The sequence below is a fragment of the Palaemon carinicauda genome, chromosome 42 (assembly GCF_036898095.1).
Source record: "Palaemon carinicauda isolate YSFRI2023 chromosome 42, ASM3689809v2, whole genome shotgun sequence".
Classification (NCBI taxonomy): Eukaryota; Metazoa; Arthropoda; class Malacostraca; order Decapoda; family Palaemonidae; genus Palaemon; species Palaemon carinicauda.
This window is the reverse complement of record NC_090766.1, coordinates 24,512,015-24,524,724: the sequence shown is the minus strand read 5'-3', so window position 1 is coordinate 24,524,724 and position 12,710 is coordinate 24,512,015. Positions and strand designations below refer to the sequence as shown.

Sequence of the window (12,710 nt, the reverse complement as noted above, 5' to 3'; positions counted from 1 at the left end):
TATCCACTCTAGCTGCTAACTCATTTCTTACACCCGTTCTCACACTCACTATTTCATTCCTGACCCAATCTACTCGAGATACACCAGCCATACTCCTTAGACATTTCATCTCAAACACATTCAATTTCTGTCTCTCCATCACTTTCATTCCCCGCAACTCCGATCCATAAGCAGTATCACATTTAGTACAATAACTTTCTCATACAGAACTCTCTTTATATTCATGCCCAACCCTCTATTTTTTACTACTCCTTTAACTGCCCCCAACACTTTGCATCCTTCATTCACTCTCTGACGTACATCTGCTTCCACTCCACCATTTGCTGCAACAACAGACCCCTAGTACTTAAACTGATCCACCTCCTCAAGTAACTCTCCATTCAACCTCGCACCACCCTCCTTTCTCGTACATCTCATAACCTTACTCTTACCCACATTAACTCTCAACTTCCTTCTCTCACACACCCTTCCAAATTCTGTCACTAATCGGCCAAGCTTCTGTTCTGTGTCTGCAACCAGTACAGTATCATCCGCAAACAACAATTGATTTACCTCCCATTCATGGTCATTCTCATCGACCAGTTTTAATCCTCGTCCAAGCACTCGAGCATTCACCTCCCTCACCACTCCATCCACATACAAGTTAAACAACCACGGCGACATCATACATCCCTGTCTCAGCCCCACTCTCACCGGAAACCAATCACTCACTTCATTTCCTATCCTAACACACGCTTTACTACCTTTATAGAAACTTTTCACTGCTTGCAACAACCTTCCACCAACTCCATATAACCTCATCACATTCCACATTGCTTCCCTATCAACTCTATCATACGCTTTCCCCAGATCCATAAACACAACATACACCTCCTTACCTTTTGCTAAATATTTCTCGCATATCTGCCTAACTGTAAAAATCTGATTCATACAACCCCCACCTCTTCTAAAAACACCCTGTACTTCTAAGATTGCATTCTCTGTTTTATCCTTAATTATTATTATTATTATTATTATTATTACTAGCTAAGCTACAACCCTAGTTGGAAAAGCAAGATGCTATAAGCCCAAGGGCTCCAATAGGGAAAAATAGCCCAGTGAGGAAAGGAAATAAGGAAATAAATAAATGATGAGAACAAGTTAACAATAAATCATTCTAAAACAGTAACAACGTCAAAGCAGATATGTCCTATATAAACTATTAACAACGTCAAAAACAGATATGTCATATATAAACTATAAAAAGACTCATGTCAGCCTGGTCAAAATAAAAAAAATTTTGCTCCAACTTTGAACTTTTGAAGTTCTACTGATTCAACTACCTGATTTGGAAGATCATTCCACAACTTAATCCTATTAATCAGTACTCTACCATACACTTTTCCCACCACACTCAACAAACTAATACCCATTGAATCATATAAACTATTAAAATTTCAAAAAACAAGAGGAAGGGAAATAACATAAAATATTGTGCCTGAGTGTACCCTCAAGCAAGAGAACTCTACTCCAAGACAGCGGATGACCATGGTACAGAGGCTATGGCACTACCCAAGACTAGAAAACAATGGTTTGATTTTGTAGTGTCTTTCTTCTAGAAGAGCTGCTTACCATAGCTAAAGAGTAAAATTTTCTACCCTTACCAAGAAGAAAATTACTACTGAAGAATTACAGTGCAGTAGTTAACCCTTTGAGCGAAGACAAACTTTTTGGTAATCTCAGTGTTGTCAGCTGCATGAGAAGAGGCGGCTATGTAAAGAATAGGACAGACTATTCTGTGTACGTGTAGGAAAAAGGAAAATGAACTGTGACCAGAGAGAAGGATCCAATGCAGTACTGTCTGGCCAGTCAAAGGACCCAATGACTCTCTAGTGGTAGTATCTCAAAGGGTGGCTGGTACCTTAGTCAACCTACTACATATGGTATTGTATAAAGATTTGAGAGGAAAACAACTTTGGAATATTTGTGTAATATGGTACTTACACATTTCTTTCACTCCACCAGTAAATTTATCATTTACTACCTCAAGAAGTTTCATCACACAGGTTGCTCACTTTATTTGATTAGGTCAACATGAGTCCACACCATGAATTATCAGCTGTGATTGAGTGTTATCTAATTATTACCAATTGTTCTGAAAATTCCCATTTCCCCCACTAGGACAGAGTTAACTTCCTCAATGGTTCATTCAATACCTAACCACACAAGATAGATCCTTATAGAGAGACAAGTGTAGGCTAAACAAGTCTGTTGGGAGCGAGACAGTGGGAACATGAAATCACCTCCCATTCATCTGTAAACATGTACTTCAGGTCTGAAGCCAAAGGCTCTAACTGAAAGAGCTCCTCCCCCTTGAATACACTGAGCCAATTCTCACGGATGATTATCATCATTACTATTACTAGCTATTATCACTACCATCGTTTGGTTGGCTGTGATCACCATAAAACTAAAAAATAGTTTGTTATAAATCCTCTCCTAACGATGATCTCTTCTCTCATTCATAAAAGTAATGGATTTCTATGAATGTGGAAACATCTTTGTAATTTAGAACAAAGTTGTAACCAAAAGAGACCTGTAAATATTCATAGGTGATGGGCAGAAAGATGGAAGATAGATTATATAATATAGGGGGCTGAAGTGAAAATAAAATTAAAAAAAGTAGAAGCATTCTTGGTAAAAATTGGGGGAAATTTACCTTGGTTCACGTGCCCTTAGATTCAATGAAAAATCACCCATCTTTGGTTAAGTGAATTTTGGATTAGATTGGATTATAAATCTTAGCCCAGTGAAGTCATTCAGTGGCTCAGATGACTTTACTGGGGCTACCAGGTATTGAAAGGTTAAGGATGTCTAGTTTCAGATCTAATTTCATATGATAAGATACTCATCAGAACAACAGCCGAACAAGCTTTAAACTCATGAGGCAAGGTGGGCCTCTATCCTATGACCATGTAATTGCATTAAATATCATTAGTGCCAAAAATTTCTCATCTGAGGTGCTTGTTATATGGGAAAATTACTGAAATTAGTTTAGATCCCTACATATATCTCCTATTTCCTGTTGCCTGGTCACCGCAGTCATTACTACAGGTGGTGGGTATACAGACAGTTCTGAGGCTCCCTTTAGCTTTCGTTCATTGCAAAAAAAATCAATTCCTCATTTTTTACAATTTTTTTTTTTTTCAGGCATTTGTAACCAGGTACTCGAGTTTTGCCATATTGACTGACAGTATTAAAAAACAAACTCTCACTTTGTCAAATAAGCGCTCATAGAAGAAACGTCCCTATTGAAATACATCTAATAAACTTATCTATCACTATTTAAAGGATTATTTTAAACAAAATAGAAATATAATTTGATTTAACAAACCAAGATATAACATTTAACTCCAAATGGTGAAGATAATAACTGCTACATAAAATTACCTTACCTGTCAGGCTGCATAGAGATATTAGCCATGGACACAGAATTCATGGTGTATTCTGCTTCAAGGCAAGTAAATGCAATACTTGATGTGTCATCAATCACCTGCTTTTCACCATCAAGTTGGACCTGTAAAAGATTTCATACTAAGTAACTTGACTTGTAATATAAACAGAAATTGAAGTGTGATGCGATACCTTCAGTGTGTCCCATGCAGTACAGATACAGTAATACTCTAGGTTCTTTAGTGCCTCTTCTGCCCATGGCTGCATTGATCCTTGCCCTTTTGTTCTGCTTCTTTAGCCCTTCCCACTCAACAGTATAACTTTCTTCTTTTTTTAGTCCTTTCCCACTCAACAGTAAACCATTTTTTTTTATTACATGCTTTAAGTAACATAAGGAAGAGTAATAGAGAATTATCAAATTTAAAGAACATTTCATTAAAAATAACAGCCATTAAGAAAGACATTTACATCAAGTTTGTTACACCATACCTGAATCTTAGAACATGAGCTGTAGAATATTCTTGCATCATCCGAGTGTAAAGGAAGAATAACATCTTCTGCTTGTTCATCTCTCTCTCCACTAAATAAAACATTCCAATCAATTTTCAGCAGACAAGGATCGTTGACATGTCGTACTTTTGCAGCTTTGTTTCTAAGAAAGAAAGAAAATTTTAATGAGTATACCATTTAAAATTAGGAAAATGTTAAATGCTAATACTATGTATCGCATATTGCAATTAAGTCAACATTCCTTGTAGGATGAACTAACTTCCTAAAGCGTCTTCTCAAGATTTCATCTCCATATATGATCTGTAGGAAAGCCAAGCATCCGGGGGTCCTAGCCATTACAGAGGAGGTTCCATTCACTATGATGAAAACATCACGATTGTCTTTTGGCTTTAGAAGTAAGTCTTGCGGTTGGACTGATATATCTGTCGCTTGGATGAGCTCTGTGCACTTTTCGTCTGTAAATAAAAAATCCATGCACATTCAATTAAGAATCCTAAAACTAAATTTATATTCACATACAGTATATTTAGAATGTAGAAAAATGACAGCTATTTTGAGATACAGGTACTGTTAAGTTTTACTCATCACTTGTTTATTATCCAAAGTTGCAATTCATGGTAATTGCTTAGTCTAGGCTAAGTTTACTGTGCATAAAATTTTGGTTGAATAGCCTGATTTTTACACAATAAATATGTAAATAAACTTTCTGAATTGTTTGTACTGATTATAGGATTAGTATGAAATAACATAGCATAAACAATGGTTGGCTTGTAATGTATTACTATAACAACTTTGGGGACTATTGATGTGCAGGCTAACTAAAATAATCTAATTTACATTAGCCCAGTAAAGCTTCCACCATTAAATACAGTACTGTATGCTACATTAGCTAGGGTAAACTACAGTTCTACAGCAAAGTGGAGGAGAGAAAATAAGTTAAGTAACTGGAGGAACACAGCACAGAATCTTTTAACACAATCCTAAGGGCTTTTCCAAGGTAGTTTGTGTAGGTGGTATTGTAATGCTAGAGTCTGACGACTATCGAGTGCATAGCTCCAGCGTAGCTTTTGAGAGGCAATGACACCATATATTATTAGTAAAAAATAAAATACCAACAATTATTAGCAATGAAGCAAGATATTCTTAATGGCATTTGAGCAAGTCAGGGCTAGAAGTATGAATGAGGTCTGTTGAACATAGATTTTGAATGACCTGCTCCATTTCTTCTTAACCTACTATACCTTTTTCAGAATGATAAAATTCACGGTAATATTCTAAAGTATTGCTAAATGGCCTTGAGTCTCACGATACCTCAGTATTATTAATTAATGACATGAACAGCATTAATCCTGAGCTTGTAGTTCTTGATAGATTTGCACTGGAACATGACCTTACTAGGGTAGTTGGTCCACTTACTGAGTCTCACATGAGGGGAAAGGGGATTTGAACATTTTTATACGTATACGTATTTGTGCTTTAGAACATTGTGCAAAAGAGAAACGAACTGTTCTTTGTTTGATACTCAACAACGACCTATAAACCTTTAAGCAGAGATGTTTTTGTTCCAAAATCACGCTGGATAATGACTCATAAAGCTTAATAAATTACCACTACACAAAGGAGGAAGTACCCTCACACATTTCATTTAAAATGCAATAAATGTAATAATCACCTGCAAATAGCCGTAACTTCAGAAACATTTCTCTGTCCCCAGTATTAGCCAGAGCAGTGTGAAACATTGCTGGTTGATGAGGAGATATATCTCTAATGATGAACGGTTCACCATCATTACTATCTGGAATGAGCAGTTTGCCCTGACCACCATAACCTTGCAGGGGAATCTGTAATGAACTTTGACTGTAATGGTATAAAACCATTATACTAAACTCACCTAAATCATGCTATTCAATTTAATACAGATTTAATTATATTCAAAAATATGTTATTTTCCTTAGTAAAATAAATTTTTGAATATACTTACCCGATGATCATGTAGCTGTCAACTCTGTTGCCCGACAGAAAAATCTAAGGTCGGGATACGCCAGCGATCGCTATACAGGTGGGGGTGTACACAACAGCGCCACCTGTCGAGTAGGTACTCAGGTACTTCTTGTCAACAAGAACTCAATTTTCTCCTCGGTCCACTGGTTCTCTATGGGGAGGAAGGGAGGGTCCTTAAATTCATGATCATCGGGTAAGTATATTCAAAAATTTATTTTACTAAGGAAAATAACATTTTTCAATATTAATCTTACCCGATGATCATGTAGCTGATTCACACCCAGGGGGGTGGGTGGAGACCAGCTTACATGTTAACATTAGAAGCTAAGTATCCCGTATTTCATTTTAGCAGTTATTCAAAATAACAAACATAAAATAAATAAGTACCTGGTAAGGAAGTCGACTTGAACCATTACTCTGCCTTTTTAAGTACGTCTTCCTTACTGAGCCTAGCGATCCTCTTAGGATGCTGAGCGACTCCTAGGTGCTGAAGTATGAAGGGCTGCAACCCATACTAAAGGACCTCATCACAACCTCTAATCTAGGCGCTTCTCAAGAAAGAATTTGACCACCCGCCAAATCAACCAGGATGCGGAAGGCTTCTTAGCCTTCCGTACAACCCAAAAAAAACAATAAAAGCATTTCAAGAGAAAGATTAAAAAAGGTTATGGGATTATGGGAATGTAGTGGTTGAGCCCTCACCTACTACTGCACTCGCTGCTACGAATGGTCCCAGGGTGTAGCAGTTCTCGTAAAGAGACTGGACATCTTTGAGGTAAAATGATGCGAACACTGACTTGCTTCTCCAATAGGTTGCATCCATAACACTCTGCAGAGAACGGTTCTGTTTGAAGGCCACTGAAGTAGCGACAGCCCTAACTTCATGTGTCCTTACCTTCAGCAAGGCAAGGTCTTCTTCCTTCAGATGAGAATGGGCCTCTCTAATCAAAAGCCTGATGTAATAAGAAACTGCGTTCTTAGACATCGGTAAAGCAGGTTTCTTGATAGAACACCATAAAGCTTCTGATTGTCCTCGCAATGGCTTTGTACGTCTTAAATAGTACTTAAGAGCTCTTACTGGGCAAAGTACTCTCTCTAGTTCGTTCCCCACCAAGTTGGACAGGCTTGGGATCTCGAACGACTTGGGCCAAGGACGAGAAGGAAGCTCGTTTTTAGCCAAAAAACCAAGCTGCAAGGAACATGTAGCCGTTTCAGATGTAAAACCTATGTTCCTGCTGAAGGCGTGAATCTCACTGACTCTTTTAGCTGTTGCTAAGCAAACGAGGAAAAGAGTCTTTAATGTGAGATCCTTAAAAGAGGCTGATTGAATCGGTTCGAACCTTGCTGACATCAGGAACCTTAAAACCACGTCTAGGTTCCAGCCTGGAGTGGTCAACCGACGCTCCTTTGAGGTCTCAAAAGACTTAAGGAGGTCCTGTAGATCTTTGTTGGTGGAAAGATCTAAGCCTCTGTGGCGGAAGACCGCTGCCAACATGCTTCTGTAAACTTTGATCGTAGGAGCTGATAGGGATCTTACATTCCTTAGATGTAAAAGGAAGTCAGCTATCTGCGTTACAGAGGTACTGGTTGAGGAAACTGCATTCGCCTTGCACCAGCTTCGGAAGACTTCCCATTTTGACTGATAGACCCTGAGAGTGGATGTCCTCCTTGCTCTGGCAATCGCTCTGGCTGCCTCCTTCGAAAAGCCTCTAGCTCTTGAGTGTCTTTCGATAGTCTGAAGGCAGTCAGACGAAGAGCGTGGAGGCTTGGGTGTACCTTCTTTACGTGCGGCTGACGCAGAAGGTCCACTCTTAGAGGAAGAGTCCTGGGAACGTCCACTAGCCATTGCAGTACCTCGGTGAACCATTCTCTCGCGGGCCAGAGGGGAGCAACCAACGTCAACCGTGTCCCTTCGTGAGAGGCGAACTTCTGTAGTACCCTGTTGACAATCTTGAACGGAGGGAACGCATACAGGTCTAGATGGGACCAATCCAGAAGAAAGGCATCCACGTGAACTGCTGCTGGGTCTGGAATCGGAGAACAATACATCGGGAGCCTCTTGGTCATCGAGGTAGCGAATAGATCTATGGTGGGCTGACCCCACAGGGCCCATAGTCTGCTGCAAACATTCTTGTGAAGGGTCCACTCTGTGGGGATGACCTGACCCTTCCGGCTGAGGCGATCTGCCATGACATTCATGTCGCCCTGAATGAACCTCGTTACCAGCGAAATCTTTCGATCTTTTGACCAAGTGAGGAGGTCCCTTGCGATCTCGAACAACTTCCTCGAATGAGTCCCTCCTTGCTTGGAGATGTACGCCAAGGCTGTGGTGTTGTCGGAGTTCACCTCCACCACCTTGCTTAGATGGAGGGACTTGAAGTTTATCAAGGCCAGATGAACTGCCAATAGCTCCTTGCAGTTGATGTGAAGTGTTCTTTGCTCCTGATTCCACGTGCCCGAGCATTCCTGTCCGTCCAGTGTCGCATCCCAGCCCGTGTCCGATGCGTCCGAGAAGAGACGGTGGTCGGGGGTCTGAACAGCCAATGGTAGACCTTCCTTGAGAAGAATGCTGTTCTTCCACCACGTCAGTGTAGACCTCATCTCTTCGGAAATAGGCACAGAGACTGCCTCTAGCGTCATGTCCTTTCTCCAGTGAGCAGCTAGATGATACTGAAGGGGGCGGAGGTGGAGTTTCCCTAACTCGATGAACTGGGCCAGCGATGAAAGTGTCCCTGTTAGACTCATCCACTGCCTGACTGAACATCGGTTCCTTCTCAGCATGCTCTGGATGCATTCTAGGGCTTGACTGATCCTGGGGGCCGACGGAAAAGCCCGAAAAGCTCGACTCTGAATCTCCATACCTAGATAGACAATGGTTTGGGAAGGGACGAGTTGGGACTTCTCTATATTGACCAGGAGACCCAATTCCTTGGTCATATCCATAGTCCATCTGAGATTCTCCAGACAGCGACGACTTGACGAAGCTCTTAAAAGCCAGTCGTCCAAATAGAGGGAGGCTCTGATGTCTGCCAAGTGAAGGAATTTGGCCACATTCCTCATCAGTTTGGTAAACACAAGAGGTGCCGTGCTTAGGCCAAAGCACAGGGCTTGGAACTGGTACACGACCTTTCCAAAGACGAACCTTAGGAAAGGTTGGGAGTCTGGATGGACGGGGACATGAAAGTATGCGTCTTTCAGGTCTAACGAGACCATCCAGTCTTCCTTCCTGACCGCTGCTAGGACCGACTTCGTCGTCTCCATTGTGAACGTCTGCTTGGTGACAAAAGCATTGAGAGCACTGACGTCCAGCACCGGTCTCCAACCTCCTGTCTTCTTCGCTACCAGGAAGAGACGGTTGTAGAAGCCCGGGGATTGATGGTCCCAGACTATGACTACCGCTCCCTTTTGTAGCAAGAGCGACACCTCTTGATGCAAAGCTAGCCTCTTGTCCTTCTCCTTGTAGTTGGGAGAGAGGTTGATGGGAGAAGTTGCTAGAGGGGGACTGCGGCAGAACGGAATCCTGTACCCCTCCCTTAGCAACTTCACAGACTGAGCGTCTGCACCTCTGTTCTCCCAAGCTTGCCAGAAGTTCTTGAGCCTGGCTCCCACTGCTGTCTGGAGAGGTAGGCAGTCAGATTCTGCCTTTTGAGGACTTGGAACCCTTCTTCGATTTGCCACGATGACTGTCGGCACGGGTACCTCCTCTGCTGGAGGTTCTGCCACGAAAGGGAGGGATGAACCTAGACGCTGGTGTGTCCATCCTAGGTCTAGGCACGGAAGGTAAAGCTTTGGCCTTACGTGCGGAGGACGCCACCAGGTCATGGGTATCCTTCTGGATCAACGAGGCAGCCATCCCCTTGATCAGCTCTTCCGGAAAGAGACACTTGGAAAGCGGAGCAAACAACAACTCCGACTTCTGGCAAGGAGTGATCCCAGCCGACAAGAAGGAGCAAAGATGTTCTCTCTTCTTAAGCACTCCCGACACGTACGAAGCCGCAAGTTCACCGGACCCATCCCGAATGGCTTTGTCCATGCTAGACATGATAAGCATGGCAGAGTTCTTATCCGAAGGGGAAGTCTTTCTGCTTAACGCTCCCAAACACCAATCGAGGAAGTTGAAGATCTCAAAAGCACGAAAGACTCCCTTCAACAGATGATCCATGTCAGAAAAGGACCAGCAAATCTTAGATCGTCTCATAGCCAGCCTGCGGGGAGAGTCAACCAGACTTGAGAAGTCGCCCTGGGCAGAGGCAGAAACTCCCAAGCCGGGTTCCTCTCCCGTGGCATACCAGACGCTAGATTTGGAAGCAAGCTTGGTAGGCGGAAAGATGAAAACAGACTTTCCCAGCTGCTTCTTGGACTGCAACCACTCTCCCATAACCCTCAAAGCTCTCTTGGATGAGCGTGCGAGTACAAGTTTGGTGAAGGCAGGAGCTGCTGACTGCATGCCCAGAGCAAACTCGGAGGGAGGAGAGCGAGGGGTTGCAGACACAAACTGTTCCGGATACAAGTCCCTGAACAAGGCAAGGACTTTCCGAAAGTCTAAGGAGGGAGGCGTAGACTTGGGTTCTTCTAAGTCGGAGTGCGGATCGTCCAAATGCGCAGCTTCGTCATCAGATACTCCATCATCCGAAAGCTGAGGAGGAAGTGGCAAAGGTGGAGCAGAAAGCTGAACGGCTGAATCCGGCAGCACGGGTGCATGCGTAGCTGCTGCGGATCCAACATCATGCCGCTGCTGGTCAGTCTGCGAGCTGGCAACAACAAAAGCAGAGTGCTGGTGCGTGGGAGGGACTGCCGTGGGTTGCGGAGCATGCCGCATGGGTTGCGGAGCATGCCGCATTGTGTCAAAACACGGCAGCTCGACAGCACCTTCCCACTGCTGATGCGGTAGCTCACGCATGTCAACGGAGGGTGCAGCATGAACATGCGTCTGGCAGGGTGGACTGCGCATCGGTGGTGGAGCTCTCACAGGTGGAGTGTGGGAGCAGGCAGCCGCAGTATCTGCTGAGCGCACAACCGTGGCAGGTTGTAGGTTAACTGGTGCAGTGTCAACCTTCTCAGCACGATACTCCTGCATAAAGGAAGCAAGCTGAGACTGCATAGTCTGCAGCATGGACCACTTAGGATCTACCGTGGTTGGTGCGGCAACAGACGGAGTAGTTGCCTGCTGCGGAACCATTCTACCTCTCTTGGGAGGTGTGCAGTCTTCGGAAGACTGCGGCGAGTCCGAACTGACCCAGTGGCTACACCTGGGCCGTTGGACTCGCTCGGAAGGGACCTTACGCTTGAGAGGTCGTGAGACCTTGGTCCAACGTTTCTTCCTCGAAACTTCTTCCACAGACGAGGAATGATAGGGCTCATTCGTCTGTTTGTGGATGGGACGATCTCTGACAGATACGTCCGCAACCACTGAGGGTACATCCGTACGCTGATCAAGGCCTGCCGAACCCTTTGGTCCTTCGACATTGCTTCTCCCCTGGGCTTGGGAGCTTGCAAGAGGTCCCGGACTGGGAGGACGACTGGCACGAACAGATGTACCCTCATGCGCAACACTGACACTGACACTTTTCACTTCACTTGCACTCACTACACTTCCCACTGCACTTTGCGCTTTCAACTCTTTGACATCTGCCAAAAGTTGATTCCGGTCATTAGCTAATGACTCCACTCTGTCACCAAGAGCCTGAATGGCACGCATCATGTCCGCCATGGAGGGTTGAGCACTAGTAGCAGGGTCGGGAGTCACCACTACAGGGGAAGGAGTAGGTTGAGGGGCATGGGGAGAGGAAAAATCAAAAGAGCGAGAACTCCTCCTCCTGATCCTATCCTTCTCTAGCCTACGTGCATTCTTTAGGAATTCGTTAAAATCGAATTCCGAAAGCCCAGCGCATTCCTCACATCGATCTTCCAATTGACAGGATTTACCCCTACAATTGGAACAAACGGTGTGAGGATCTATGGAGGCCTTCGGAAGACGCCTAGAACAAGCCCTAACGCTACACTGCCTGTACTTAGGGACTTGAGAATGGTCAGACATCTTGAATAGTAGAAATAGTCAAGGGGGAATTCCAAAATCTAGCAAAGTTCATTAACAATTAATCCAAATCTAATCAAAAAGCTTGATAAGCTAATGATAAAGGTTCCTGAATAGCGAAGGCTAAAATCTAGAGCGAATACATCACCAAAATCGTGAAAAACAACTCCAGAAACAACAGCGTATCCAAGTAGGTCTTGCCGGTGGCACGACAGAGGAAAAATTGAGTTCTTGTTGACAAGAAGTACCTGAGTACCTACTCGACAGATGGCGCTGTTGTGTACACCCCCACCTGTATAGCGATCGCTGGCGTATCCCGACCTTAGATTTTTCTGTCGGGCAACAGAGTTGACAGCTACATGATCATCGGGTAAGATTAATATTGAAAACTTATTTTTATCAATATACCAAAAACGATCCCTCACCTGGAATTTTATAGGATTTGGAAGACCACGAGGCTTACATATTAAGCAGCCCTTTGTTGCCTCAACTGCAGTTGGAGTGAAAAAGACAGAGAGTGCTAACTCTTGATTAGGCTCCAGCACAGCATTTATAAGGCTTTTCCCATCTTTGCTCCCCATTGTACATACCTGATGATTATAATAGAATAAAGTCATTTTTACCATAATCCTAAAAATATCACCAATTTGAAAATAATATTTGACCTCTCATGCAATTCAAGATATCCAGTACTAGTAATATCATAAACTACACAACTACAGAAAGCTCTCAA

General features: G+C 43.3%; 1 protein-coding gene across 1 annotated transcript in view; it reads right to left on the bottom strand.

Moving 5' to 3' along the window:
• The window catches only part of LOC137633046 (centrosomal protein of 192 kDa-like), a 54,728-nt gene that overhangs the window by 21,990 nt on the left and 20,028 nt on the right, over positions 1-12,710 (bottom strand). Inside the window, exons 11-15 of the mRNA XM_068365212.1 lie at positions 12,403-12,567; positions 5,615-5,783; positions 4,202-4,397; positions 3,922-4,084; positions 3,435-3,556 (exon numbers count right to left, since the gene is read on the bottom strand). Of these exons, the coding sequence (XP_068221313.1) occupies positions 3,435-3,556; positions 3,922-4,084; positions 4,202-4,397; positions 5,615-5,783; positions 12,403-12,567 (815 nt within the window). The remainder of the gene's footprint in view (positions 1-3,434; positions 3,557-3,921; positions 4,085-4,201; positions 4,398-5,614; positions 5,784-12,402; positions 12,568-12,710) is intronic.